The 13,897-nt window shown below is 40.6% G+C and overlaps 1 protein-coding gene across 3 annotated transcripts; it reads left to right on the top strand.

Annotated features, from left to right (window-relative positions):
• The first annotated feature begins 1,933 nt into the window (after nt 1-1,933).
• LOC145434915 (uncharacterized) lies at nt 1,934-5,111 on the top strand. Of its 3 annotated transcripts, none has more exons than XR_013913626.1 (5): nt 1,934-2,829; nt 2,888-3,044; nt 3,357-3,531; nt 3,599-3,956; nt 4,354-5,111. XR_013913626.1 is itself a non-coding variant. In XM_080312148.1 (5 exons), the coding sequence occupies exons 1-4, from the start codon at nt 2,649-2,651 to the stop codon at nt 3,731-3,733; spliced, it is 648 nt and encodes a 215-aa protein (XP_080168274.1). In that variant the 5' UTR covers nt 1,934-2,648; the 3' UTR covers nt 3,734-3,774; nt 3,831-5,111. The 3 variants fall into 3 exon arrangements, 2 of the variants coding, with proteins under 2 accessions (XP_080168274.1, XP_080168273.1); XM_080312148.1 differs by having other exon boundaries at nt 3,599-3,774; nt 3,831-5,111; XM_080312147.1 differs by having other exon boundaries at nt 3,599-5,111.
• Nucleotides 5,112-13,897: the final 8,786 nt, after the last annotated feature.

Genomic DNA, 13,897 nt, shown 5'->3' with positions numbered 1-13,897 from the left:
CTGGCATAGGCCGTTAAGGCGAAGGCTTTTATGCCCTTGCAAGTCCTCGTCAAAATTGTTAGCAAATCGACGAAAGTTATTGATTTTATCGGATTATGACAGCATTTGATTGCTTCAGTTCATACATATGGTGACGTTCAAAAAGTTAGCTTGTACTTCAGCTCAATTTGACCTGAGTCGTCGCTAGTCAGGGTTGTAATAACTCGACTCGAGTCCGACTCGAGTCACGATTTTCTGATGACTCGACTTGAGTCGAGTCATTTTCTCAAAATACGGTAATGGCTCGACTCGACTCGAGTCAATCTGTGTATTGACTCGACTTGGACTCGAGTCATTGCGCATGACTCGAATCAAGTCATATGACCCGAGAGTCAGACGGCCACGACCGACATTTCATTGTAATTTTGAACAGAAGTAAAGTACCCACACTCTTGGGATTTCGTCTATTGGTACAGGTGCTTGAAAATGCGACCAGAAACTGCTAAAATATATCACCAAACAGAGTAATGAAAAGTGGGTTTAACAAGACTTCAATTGGAAACTGAGCAGTCAACATAATGACTTGAACTCGGACTCGAGTCATATTACCATGACTCGGACTCTGCTCTCTGACTTGGACTCCGACTTGAATCGGTGGTGAAGTAAAAATGACTCGACTTGACTCGAGTCAAAACTAACTGAGATTGACTTGTGACTCGAAGCCATGTGACTTGGTTACAACCCTGTCGCTATAGGTATCGTTTACGTATAATAATACATCACTTCACTGAATGTTGTGTTGTAATTAGCAATATGACGTCACATGACGTCATAGCTTCACTTTCGCATCAACACCGAACCCTTCAGAAAGGTTTGCCTTCACACGAAGCTGAACTTTTCAGTGGTTCGCACCATCCATAGTTTCCACCTTGTCAGGGCATGCGATAGAGTTTGGGTAAAGACATCGCGAATTATTGTACACAATATTGACACTGATTCGCTGGAAATTAGTTAACATTGAAATGTTGATGTTAACGATGGTGATATCATTCGCAAATAAAATACTTTGTACCCTGAAATTTACGATCACGAAAAGGAAATAAACTGACACGGAGTCAAATTACAGGTAAATAGATTTCGCAAGTGATATTCAATATCTAGAAGTATACTAACTTTTATTGCGCTAATGTTGATTTCACGGATTCCAAACGAAGCTGAAGGTTGTATTCTTCATCATAATCATGTTACATTGTTACAGCTCCGGACCTCTCTTCTATCATAAATTAAAACCAGCTCCAGTTACGGAGATCAATATTACCACTGCCCCGGCTCGATATCTGGCTCCGGCTCTGAAAACTATCGAATGGGTCTGTCTATTGATTACCTCCGTTGGCTAGTAATCTGTAGTCTGTCAGCAGTCAGTAACATCGGTTGCAGTGATGAAGACATAGGTGCCGTCGCATCAGTGCGTGAAGTCATAATAACTACATGTCATAGTTGCCCTAGAACGCACTTTACTGTATGCCTTTGCTGTGTACAGTACACTGTACAGCAATAAAATTCTGAAGCGATGTTTTGGCACAGGCACTGCACTCGTTAATATTAAGCCATACCAGCCGAATTTAATATTTAAATGTGCGATCAATATTCAACTGTAACTGCAGTAAGAGCAATATGGGCGCATATCATGACCTTATCAGTGGAATTCCGCTTTGTGCCAAATAGCCAATGATTTGCAATTCGATATTGGTGCCAGCGATACCAGTCCATCCGGTGTCGATCATGTTCATCGGAATATAATATTTTCCCATTGAAACGAATCGAATAACATCTGAATTAGTGCCACTGAGAATTTGACATTTCATTAAGATGGGAGCTTTATTAAACCCTGCGCAATGCGTGGACATTCACCATGCCCTCGGTGAATATCGTATAAAATGTATTACCAACCCAGTCAACAAAATTGTGTATATTTAATGCCGAACTAGGCGAAGATAGTGAAGGGGAGAAGAGATCCCAGCCGTTTTCTCACTATAGCGAGGCGGCACCTTTGATGTACAAAAACTGATCGCTCTCGAATTCAAAAGATCGATTGTTCTATTTCCCATCGTCGGCCAAAGAGATTGGTGGTAGCGTTATGAACCAATCAAACCGCGCATGATTATCACGTGACTTTACCGTGCCGTCTGGCTTTGACAGGTTTGTGAGCACTTGAGCGTGGAGTAATTGTGATGTCATGCAGTCTTCGGATGTTGTTTACCGCTACTGGCGAATTGAATTTCCGAGGGTATAACGATGGAATGGAATAGGAATGAAGTTATCGTTGACGATTTATGTGCTTGAGAAGTAAAAGACCGGATTGGCTATTGATGAAATTATTTCCACACTTGGTTAGACGTGTCATGGTTATGACTGCGACATCATTTGGTACCGGTAGTGTAATTGTTGAATGTTGATGCATGAATCTGCCAAGAGACGTGCGATATGCTCAATCTATCTACTGTGTGTGTCTTTAATTGTCCGTGAAGTACCGATCATTGCTTCAGAACAATCGTAATATTATAACCACAATGCTTCATAGATCCGATATCTGTCTGCTCACTTGTATCAACGTGAATTTTAATATTCAGGAAAGAATAAAGTATTAGCCACTATTCCTATCATTAGTGATGTTTTACTGTGTGCAGTTTGATGATGGCACCAACGAGGTAGTTCCGCAAAATTGGCTGGCATGCAACGACAGCTTGTGTTTTTGGCCCCCTGAAGGAAATGTGCAAGATCTTTCAAAGATTGCATCTCACCCTACAGACGAATGGAAAGCCCATGGACGTAAAGTCATTTGCTATTCCGGTTGGTTATACTAATGTTCAGTTGTTGTCTGTAACATTTTCCTATCAATATTTCTCAGTAACTTACAGTCAGTGCCATGAATCTGCATACGGGTACCCAGTACCAGGCTATTGGGCAAATTCTTCCCCGACTCATCCGAAAATACTCAGCCGGTCAAGTGACAGCTATTATCAAGCTGATAGATATGCAACATTAAGTCAAAGAACTGTTCAGATGTAAGTTGATGAGATCATTCACAGATAATTGTAAATTCTGAGTTGTGTTGAAAGTCAATGAACAATTATGGCATATTTTGGCTATTTTATTATTAGGTGGACAACTGCACATTCCTACCTCATGTGTAGAAGTAGTATATTTTAATAGAAGTCATAGCAACGTCGCCACCAGGGAATGCCGGTTTTTTAGCCTTTGCCAGTCAATCCTGAATCATGGTGTTGGTCATTAAGGGCATTGGTTTGGAGGCTAGAGATTGCCCAGTTGTGAATAAGTTGGCTGCGAAAGACTTATACTTCTTATATTTAAAACAGGCCCTATGAGTTTCTTACAAAGCTGTCGAATTCGCTTGACGAGATAAAAGATGAAATTAACCAGCTAAGGGAAGAGATGAAACATATGCATGATAAAGTCAATGAAGACGACTCCATGAAAGATTTTGTTGAAGCAGACAGTGCAGAAGAGCTGGATATGCTGTTGAAGAATCAGGTCAGCATAACAATTTATTAGTCGGAACAAACTGCTATGAGCTAAGCATCTTTTTGATATATGTCAGATCCCATCTGCTGTCGCACTGAAAATAGTGAAACCAAATCTTCGGGCTACAGTGCGTGCATTTTTCAAGTATTTTATGACTCAGACTTGCCCAGAAGTATTCGTGGACAGGTGCTTCTCGTCAAAGTGGATTTAAGATAGCCGTGCAAGGCTCAAATCTTTGGCGTCATCTTTTATGTGAGGGGTATGACAGTTTCATTCCATTTCGTTGCTTGAACTTCAGTTTGTTCCAGCTGTCCTGCAGCATACCGGATTCAGGCTCGTTACCCATCATGAAATTTCAGCCCACATAAAAACTGTTCTACATGGAGTGCCGGATCGGGATGCCGGTCGCCGAAAATGAAATAGTGTTGCCTCAGGTATCCGATCCTAATTTTGCAAAATAGTATGTATTATTGTATATTGTATTTCGTTATTTCCAAAATTTTGCCTTGAAATACTCATCAATGACCATCAAGTAAGTAACCACAAAACCGCTACTGGTGTTCTCAGATCCAGGATATAGTTGACGTGCCATCAGAAAAGGTGGTCTGTAGACATGTAAGTACTGGACAAAATAGCTCAGTATACTTGGCAATAACCATCTGTCTCATAGTTCAGGTTAGGTTGGGGTATGGTTTAGAGTTGTCATTTATCAAGTAACATACTTGGGTGTGAGATGATCAAATGACGCACAAACAGAAATGATATGATTAAGGCAATCAGTGCTAATTCATAGCAAAAATATAATAATAATGTTTACATCTTATTTTCCAGATCCCTCAAGAGGTCAGCAACGTTGTTGAATTTACATATGATCGACTGGACGATGCTCCGCAAAGGTTTTATGTCGTGTGACCGTTCAGATTCGCCATGCTGTAGTTGATCATAGAGGTTAAAGTTGAAACTAGTTTGGGTCCTTGTTACATATTAGCCTATATTGCCAGACAATGTGTATACCATAAACCGGGTAACATTGGATACTAAGAAGTAAAACCTTTAAATATATATTGAAGGAAAAGGGTTGCTGCTTGTCCAATTCTTTTTCATGAGGCAACAGTACCACAAGTAGTCTCAATAAAAGGTGGAATCATTTCACTACCCGATAGCCTTGACCAATGTTCCCTCTAATTTGTAACGAGTCTGCGCGCACTTGTCAACTACCTGCGCAGACCCTTGGACAGCAGTGCGTAACGACAAAAAAAAAGGTCATCACTTCGGATTTTTTGTACGCAACTTGAAATTTCTGTGCACAGAGACCTTGTCATCACTGCGCTTAGAGCAGTGGTTCTCAACCTTTTTGGCTTCGCGGACCCCTTTTGACCGTCACGGACCCTCGCGGACCCCCTCAAGTTTTAGTTCAATTTTAACTCTATTATGGTGCAACCTTCGTCTGTCATGTGTAAATATGAACTGTAGGCTTGTGATAAACAGCAAAATAATGATTTTTCTTGAAAATAACCTCATACCATTTATGTAGAAATTGGTAGACTTTTATTATTTCAAAGCTAATTTTGCTGCTGTATTTTTTGAAGTACTAGATCGTGTCTTGAAAATCAGCGTCTTCGCTTTGATATGAACGAGGGGTGCCGAAAATAATTTCCGCAAAGATAGAGGGAGGTTAATGCAATATTAACGCATAACGCTTCCGACGATACTTTTGGTGTGATCGCAACATTTATGGCACTAAAATAAAGAAACATATATTTTATGAGCATATCACGTCCAGCATCTAGCGCAGGGACGGGCAACATACGGATCGCGAACAACAGAGAGTTTCTACCGTGAAAGTGAAATCCTAATCTAAATGTATAGACAAATTTTATGCGCCAAAGAATGGATCCAAGTTTTCCAACCTGCGAAAGACTGTCAGGAAACGACTTGTTATGTTCGGGTTTACATATAACGACCAAACATTTTCGACCATGAACAATTGAACATTAACAAGACAAGGCTGCATACTAATATAACTGGTGATATGAATTTCAGGGTTGAAGCGTAATGCTTTGATAGCAACGAAACACTCCTTGTTCATCAAAAAACCAGCCTTGTCGATAGGGAATCCGCAATAAGAATGCGCCAAATCTGATAGCCGAGCTTTAAGGGCAGGTATATCATTGTCTGATTTATGACGATTGTCAGCCGAAAATACTCGGGTTCATTTCAATATGAATATACTATCCAATTGTATATTGTAGTTCTGTACCTCCAATAAGCTGTTCAAATAGTGGTAATGTATATCACAGGATAAAATGGATTTCGTGGGGAGGTTTCAATCCCTGCATTGGGACAAATTATGGAAATACTTCAGAAATTTTTATTTCAAACGACTGTTCACTAATTTTATGAGACTGAAAACTTCACATCGAGAAGGTTGAAAAATTGAAAAATTGGCCATTAAAATGATTTTTTACACTACGATAGTTCATGTCAGACGATTATTATGATGATATGAGTCATGAGATTATAGCAGTTGTGGTGCGAGACTGCCTCATGCTTTCTCAAATTAAAAAATAGAATGAAAATTAGGTTATCAACCATTTTAAAAATTTAGAGGTCTCGCGGACCCCCTGAAATTGCTTCGCGGACCCCTAGGGGTCCGCGGACCCCCGGTTGAGAACCGCTGGCTTAGAGGGAACATTGACCTTGACCCAACATTGATAAATTATTGGTAGGGGGGGTCAATTTCATCAAAATTTATGGTTATTAAATTCTTACAACGAAATATAGATAGCATGTGAGTCCTAGATTTAAAACTTGGCAGCCGTTACCTCTAAGTAGTCTTAATCAATGACAGAAATCTCAACGGGCCCACCCTTAGGTCAATATAGAAAAAATGTGATGTCCAAAGTTACCCCCTCAAATTTTATCAGGACGGGGTAACTTTGGACATGGATAATTTACAAAAATACGGTACTCATTTATGACCATGAAGATTTTGAATTAGTTGATTCTAATCCCTGCTCAATAACCCCAGAAAAGTACAAAACTTGCCTTCCTGCACTCAGTCATTTCTGAGATATAAAGCAAATTAGTGAAAAATTGTCCAAAGTTACCCCGGTTTACGGTACTTTATTTAAGCGACTTTCCATGGGCCCAATGTATTGTATTTTAATCGATCTTAATCTGACAAATGATCATGCTAAACTCTCGCCTTTGATATGTCATATGTCGGTCAACCTGTATTTTCGTTGATTTTAATAAAACTAACACGATAATGAAAATGCTGAGTCAACTTGTGATGACTTGCAACACAGGGTTAGAAATCAACAGCGATTAGGGTGGCGAGACTAGCGGCAGGGTTACTAGCGGTCAAGGAGTCTGCGGCTGAAGTGCGAAAATTGTATCTTTTGAAGCATCATTTTGGCATTGAAAGCGTATTATACGCCGAGCGATCGCTTCCCATTTTGTTGACTGGGAACTATTAATGAGAATTAATTAGATAAATATATTATTATTTGTAGGTTAGATTTGTAGGTCAGGGTAGGCGTATATCACGCAGTCCCGGAAGATAACACGGATATTTACGGGGCCAATATTGCCGAGGGCCGAATTCAATCGGTAAATTCGGCCCTCGGGAAATTTTGTGTACAATGTATTATTTATCAAGTGATTTGGATGTCAGGACATGCGTAAATCACGCAGTCACGGCTTGATTAGATCACGCGACGAGACGATGCTAGGGGTTAGGTTTACGGATAGGATAGGATTAGGGTTAGGGTTAGGCAATGTTATCGTAACTATTTTTTGTTGTTGTTACTGTAGGTTGGGATAGGGGTATTAGGGTTTGGTAGTGGGAATATTAGGGTTGGAAGAGGGCGACCCTAGCCCTAAGTAACACTAACCCTAATCTTGGGATACCTTAACCGTAACTGTAACCCTAATCTCCAACCATAATATCCCCCCACACAACCTTAATCTCCCCCTCCCAGCCCTAACACCCATCACCCCCAACACTAATATTGGAATACCTTAATCCTAGCCGTAATCTCCCTCCTCCTAACCCTAATACCCATCACCCCAACCCTAATTCTGGGATATCTTAGCCCTAAACCTAACCAACCCTAATATCATCATCAACCCCAACCCTAATCTTGGGATAACTTAATCCCAACATGGACCCCAACCAACCTCCTACCCTAATATGCCCCATACCCACCCACGGTCAACGTTCCCTCTAATTTGCGACGATTCTGCGCAGAATCAGCAACTCACTGCGCAGACCCTTGTACAACAGTGCGTAACGACTAAAAAATACTCATCACTTCGGATTCTTGTGCACAACATACACATACAAACGCACGCCCCCCGCTCACATACACACACAAACAGAAACACGCACGCACGTAAAGTACCTGATAAAGAGACCAAAATGTGAATAACCACATCAACAGGTATAGAGAGCATTTTCTTTGCACACTGATAGCCGTTGCAATATATCCACATTCTACAATACATGTAGGACTGGTCGATATTGTGCTAAGTGGGCAAGTTTGAGCGGATAATAATTACTATCTCTACAAGTACCGGTATAATGTTTTAAGTAAAAAAACACTAGGCCAACATTTCCCGAATTTCGAAAGAAAATGCAGTTGGTCAAGTCAAAATACACTAGATCTAGTGTAAAACACTAGGAGTGGCGCCACTTACCACAAACAACGACAACGCAGGCTATGTTAGTAGAGCTATCACATACCAAAATTAGGGTATTGTAGTCAATTCGAAGCATAAAACCTACTTTTTAATGTTGCTGCATGGACTAAAACAACCGGCTGTATATAAACGTAACCAAAAAATCGTTTACTTTCAAATCTGTTCAATAATATGCCGCGAATACGCAGTCTACGTACCTCGCATGCTTAATCCAGATTCAAAATAGAGACAATGCTGCAAATTTTGCCTAGGCAATCAAAGTCACAAGAAGTTCACAAACCTTCTTTGTTACCATTGTCACATTACGCATTACATGGTCTGTGCTTCATATAGTAACGCGATACGTTTCCAAATCACTAACTCGTAAATCAAGTCAATCAATGCCTTTAAATGATGAACAGGTATGGCAAAAGAGAAAGCTGAAATCTGAAATTCAAATAAGTTTTGTGGCACTAAATATTTGTTTGCTGAACTCAGGGATAATTCCGTCCTTTTGGTAGTTAGCACCCAGAATGTCGATGTGCTTAAGGGGTATAATTCAAGTCACTCTTATGACAAAGACACGAAGATATGCACTCGGTCAAAGGAGGGTTAATTTCAAAAGATCCGCAAGTTTCGCTCAACATAAAGGCTGTTTCGCCAAGCTGCACACTGCTCGGAAGGCATTGGCCAAGACAATAAGCTTTGTAGTATCCCAAATCCATTTCAATTACTTTATAGAAAAACGCGGATATGTGTTAAAAGAGTTGAAATGTATCGCAGATGGACTCCTCGAGTCGAGTCGAGTCATTTCCGTATTTTGAGACAATGACTCGAGTCAAATCGAGTACCGTAATTTTCCAAGGATAGTACGCCCCCATGTATAATACCAGAGGTGGTCAGTAACTAAGTACTTCTATTTTTCGAAGCACTCAAGTAGTTTTCCTCTACTTCTGATACCTACTCAAGTAGATATGATTTTCGCTACTTCCACTTCTAATTCGTAATATTTGTGATCTACTTACTTAATTTTCGCTCTTTTCAGTTAGTCAAGTAGAAGTAGTAATCCTTCAATCAGGAAGATAGCCTGAGGAATTTAGGAATTTATTTCGTCGCGCTTCGCGCTCAATGAATACGGAGTAACCACTAACCAATATGATTTCACGAGAGTATCGGTGAATATAATTTTGGTAGTGGGTTAGCGTGGTTCCGTTCATACCGCATTGTCGCCCTTCGCCCATATGAAATATTTCATCACAGTATAATGCCTCCTCATAACGTTTAAAACAGATGTTTTGCAATCTAGCAATTACTTATATCGTAATCTAGCAGTCCATCGCGTGTCCTAATCAAGAAAAGTGAACTCTGATGACTTTTTTTAGTTTTAGAGCTGTTTCAGCATACCACCTTTGAAACTTTCTGGACTAAAGACATGAAATACATTTTCCGCTTTTATAAGTAGTATTTATATTTCACTTTAAATCCAAGTATCATATACTTTGAGTTCTAATTAACATCAGTTCTTTTGTCTGGATAACATACATGTTGAAGTATGAAAGCAAGTGTAGTAATGCCTTTAATTTCCGGAAATAAAGCTACACAGTATGGCATTCTTACGATCCACCATATTTTTTATTACCGTTTACTAATCGCGCAAAGTGTTTACACCGTATCCTATACAACAGGGCCGGCCAACCCATGGCCCGCGGGTCACAAGTGGCCCGCGAGAAAGTTTTGAGTGGCCCGCGAGATAATTTCAGAAATTAACGGTATTATCAAAAATGGATTGCACAGATTGTGAACTTGCAAGGCCAACCAAAAATTTGATTAGTCTGGCCGCAACACTTAAGCTGTGATGAATAAAATATCAGTTCCGACGCGTTGGCAGATCCATGAGCCAGTCACATTTTGGTTGAACATCGTAGACTACAATAAAGCAGAATAATTTCCGATAGATTTACGCTGCGCGCAACATGTTGTCACTCGATTTCTTGCTTTTAATATTGGTACCCCTTTGTGAAAATGAAAGAACGCGTAATGTATCAGATTGAATCTAACTATATTCGCGATTGCGAGTCAAAGTGTCGTTCAACATTTGCGACCTTGCGTTTGCGCTCGCAGAAAGCCCGTCGACTATGAAACCTAGGCACAGAATAATTGATGCATGTTGGCCGAAGCTTTCGATATCAATATGTCCAGGCGCCGAATAGTTCAGTCCTTGCAAACTGCGAACAGCAATATACAGCATGCGCGCAATATAGTCAAGTGATAACATTATTGACCAATGAACTTCGAAAAATTTTCGCGCTTGGCGCGGCTAGTGGCCCGCGCAATAGTTCGACAATCGAATGTGGCTCTTTGGCTGAAAAGGTTGGCCACCCCTGCTATACAACTTCTCCATATTGCTCTTCAACTAAACCACGGGCCTTATAATATGGGGGAGTGCGCCATACCATGATATCTTCTAAAACGTGCTGTTCGAGTGAACAGAGGATTAGTATTGCATTTCCATATCACTACTATCATTTTCATCCCATGATACGGACGAATGCTTTTGCTGTAGAAAATTGGATACCTCCTGGTATGCATCAATATGAATCAAGCTCGGCACCTTTCGCATAGCCCAATTTGCAGCTTTTGACAATTCATGCGAACGAATTACGATCGTTTTCACAACTACTTACTTATTTGAGTAGATTTAAAGTCAGTAAATTCTACTTCTACTTCAAGTAGTTTAAGGTTGATTATGGAAGAAGTACTTCTACTCGTACTTGAGCAGATTTTTTCGTCGCTACTTCTACTTCTACTTGAGTAGCTTTCTTGACTACTTTGACCACCTCTGTATCATACGCACCCTTAAAATGCCATGCAAATTCTGGGAAAACCCTGTACCCATGTATAGTACGCACCCTGCATTCGCAGTTCATGAATAGTTGTGTTTTAGTATACGATATCATTCTGTTTTGCGATGTCACCGTTGAACAATCATGACATAACTATCGCTAATAATTTTACAATTGACGGCATTGTCTCTTAACGACAGTAGATAGCAGCCAAAGCCTGCGAGGCCGGCGACGCGATAGTTCAGGCTAGCGACACGACATCTTGCGCACGAGGCCTATTACAGATGCCATTGCTCAGGCCAACGATTATGTCGTGCGCACCAGGCCTGTTGGAGATGCGACTGATTACGCAAGCCATCATATCTTTCTCACATGTCCTCTTGTGTATGCGATTGCTGAGGCCTGTCGTTGACGTGATGAATAAGCGAGGATTGCTGCGCGCGCGTGGCGTGCAACAATCGATGACCTAATTTTGCTCGCGTACAAACGGCAAACTAGCGTTAATTGGCAACACGCTCTTCGCTAATTGGCAGCACGTTTCACTCTCTAATACGAATTACTGGGCGCGATGGCTGGAAGTGATGCGCGATTGGAAACAAACATGAAGAAAGGTGTGATTTCGAATTTCTTATCGAGAGAGAATTTTTTCAAGGCTTGTTGTACCCATGTATGATACGCGCCCCCTATTTTAGGCCAAAAAATTGGTAAAATTTTGCGTATTATACATGAAAAATTACAATTAAATAGTATATTCATATTGAAATGAACCCGAATATTTTCGGCTGACACTCGTCAGGGGTAATCGTCAGAAACTAGTAGAGAATTGGAAAGAACATTGTATATCAACAGTCGTATCACAAAATATGACGTCACCAGCATGAAATTTCGAATGAGATACCTCCGCTATACCTCCGCTGGAATTCATTTAGTCCTCGGCGCAGAAAAATTAACCTCATAGGCACACTCGTGCATAGAGCGTTGATGATATGTTCGGGTAACAAACTGAGTTTAGAACTTGACTACATCCGAAAAATCTTACTTGATAACGGTTACCCTGAACACGTCATCAGCCGCGGCATGGAGAGGAAATTAACGCAATTCAACGCAGAAAAACGAGCAGAGCCCACCGCACGAACAATAAAAGATGTTTATACCCATCTACCTTGGATTGGCCCCATTTCCACCCGCTTTGAAAAACAATTGATTTCTGCTGTCGGTAAATGTTACGATACAGTCAAAACCAATGTGATTTTTACAACAACACAACTGCTCCCTTCAACACGCAAAGACGTGCTTCCTGCACTTCAACAAAGTAATGTAGTGTACGAATATAGGTGCCACTGTGATTGTGGCTACGTGGGAAGAACGTCAAGACGTCTGCAGGACCGCATAAACCAACATGTCCCCAGATTTATCAGAACACGTGCGTCACGCGATGTGAAAAGCTCACCCTTAACTCATCCACTTAAGATTGATGCTGATCGATCAAAGGCCATTAATTCTGCCATCGGCAAACATCTGTTGGATAATCCGATTTGTGCGAATAATTATCGAGACGACCGATTTCGAATCGTAGGTCGAGGTCGTTCACAATTCCATTTGTGTGCCTTGGAATCAACTTTTATCAAAATACACCAACCAAAACTCTGTCAACAAAAGGAGTTCGTGTATCACCTAAAAATAGTACATTGAACGTTCTCTCATTCGAAATTTCATGCTGGTGACGTCATATTTTGTGATACGACTGTTGATATACAATGTTCTTTCATATACTATTTAAATGTTCTTTCCAATTCTCTACTAGTTGCTGACGATTACCCCTGACGAGTGTCAGCCGAAAATATTCGGGTTCATTTCAATATGAATATACTATTTAATTGTATATTGAAGTTCTGTACCTCCAAGAAGCTCTTCATGAAAAATTACGTGTTATCGGAATAACGTAACTCGAGTCGGACTCGAGTGCAGTCATGATTCGAGACATTACAACCCTGGTCCTGGGTATGAATAGTGGTTAGTTAGTCACATGCCACGACACTGTACTTCATTGCCACAATATGCCGCTTAAGAGGATTTTTTCATTGTAGATCTGCTAGATGAGGCTACAGGGAAGCTACAGCCACACAGCGAAAATGGACAACAATGGAAATGGGAGAAAGTCGACAACTGCGAGATGTATTATATTATAATATACGACGATGACGGACATCGCGCTTACGATCAGGAGATAATCGTATCCCCTGATAAAACCTCTTACACGTTTACGAATTCCCGGGATTTCGCAAATGTAAGAGCTTTGCCGTTATTTCCGATAATCAATCGGAAACAGGGAAATACCCGCACTAAGCATGGCTTTGTTGGTATTTACAAGGCGCAGGGTATCACGACTGTCGATCTTGTGATAGATCTTTTTAGGATGAGAAATATGAATCGAAAAACGTTAAAGCCTATGGGGAAAAACATGATTTGGGGATCAACCAGGAAGACGCCGGTGTATTTTGGATTCTTATACGGCAGCGAAGGAGGTATCGACAAGCATACAAGGATTGCGGTAAAATGTTTTGACAAAACGAAGACCAGAAAAGAGATAAGCAAGCAAATTAAGTTGGCCATACTAGCTGGAGGACAATACACCACGAAGTATCTTGCATCCACCAAAATCAAGAAAGACAAAAATACCTGGATAGCAATGGAGGGTGGGTGCGCACTCGGCACGCTGGATGCATTCATTGAAAAGAAATATTATTCTCTCACAGGTGACAGCATTGATATCTGCTTCAAACAACTTCTTCTAGGTTTGATGGATATGCATAATCAGAACATAGTACATGGGGACATGAAACTAG

This window comes from Botryllus schlosseri, chromosome 3 (assembly GCF_051294905.1).
Source record: "Botryllus schlosseri isolate E-star chromosome 3, Bs_hap1, whole genome shotgun sequence".
Taxonomy (NCBI): domain Eukaryota; kingdom Metazoa; phylum Chordata; class Ascidiacea; order Stolidobranchia; family Styelidae; genus Botryllus; species Botryllus schlosseri.
This window is presented reverse-complemented; position numbering and strand designations above follow the sequence as displayed.

What these genes read in the sequence shown, in the direction of transcription:
- LOC145434915 (XM_080312148.1), top strand. Translation starts at nt 2,649, where the DNA reads ATGTTTTACTGTGTGCAGTTTGATGATGGCACCAACGAGGTAGTTCCG. An exon ending in AGTCAAAGAACTGTTCAGAT is followed by an intron (nt 3,045 to 3,356) that starts GTAAGTTGATGA and finishes TATTTAAAACAG; the next exon opens with GCCCTATGAGTTTCTTACAA. An exon ending in ATATGCTGTTGAAGAATCAG is followed by an intron (nt 3,532 to 3,598) that starts GTCAGCATAACA and finishes GATATATGTCAG; the next exon opens with ATCCCATCTGCTGTCGCACT.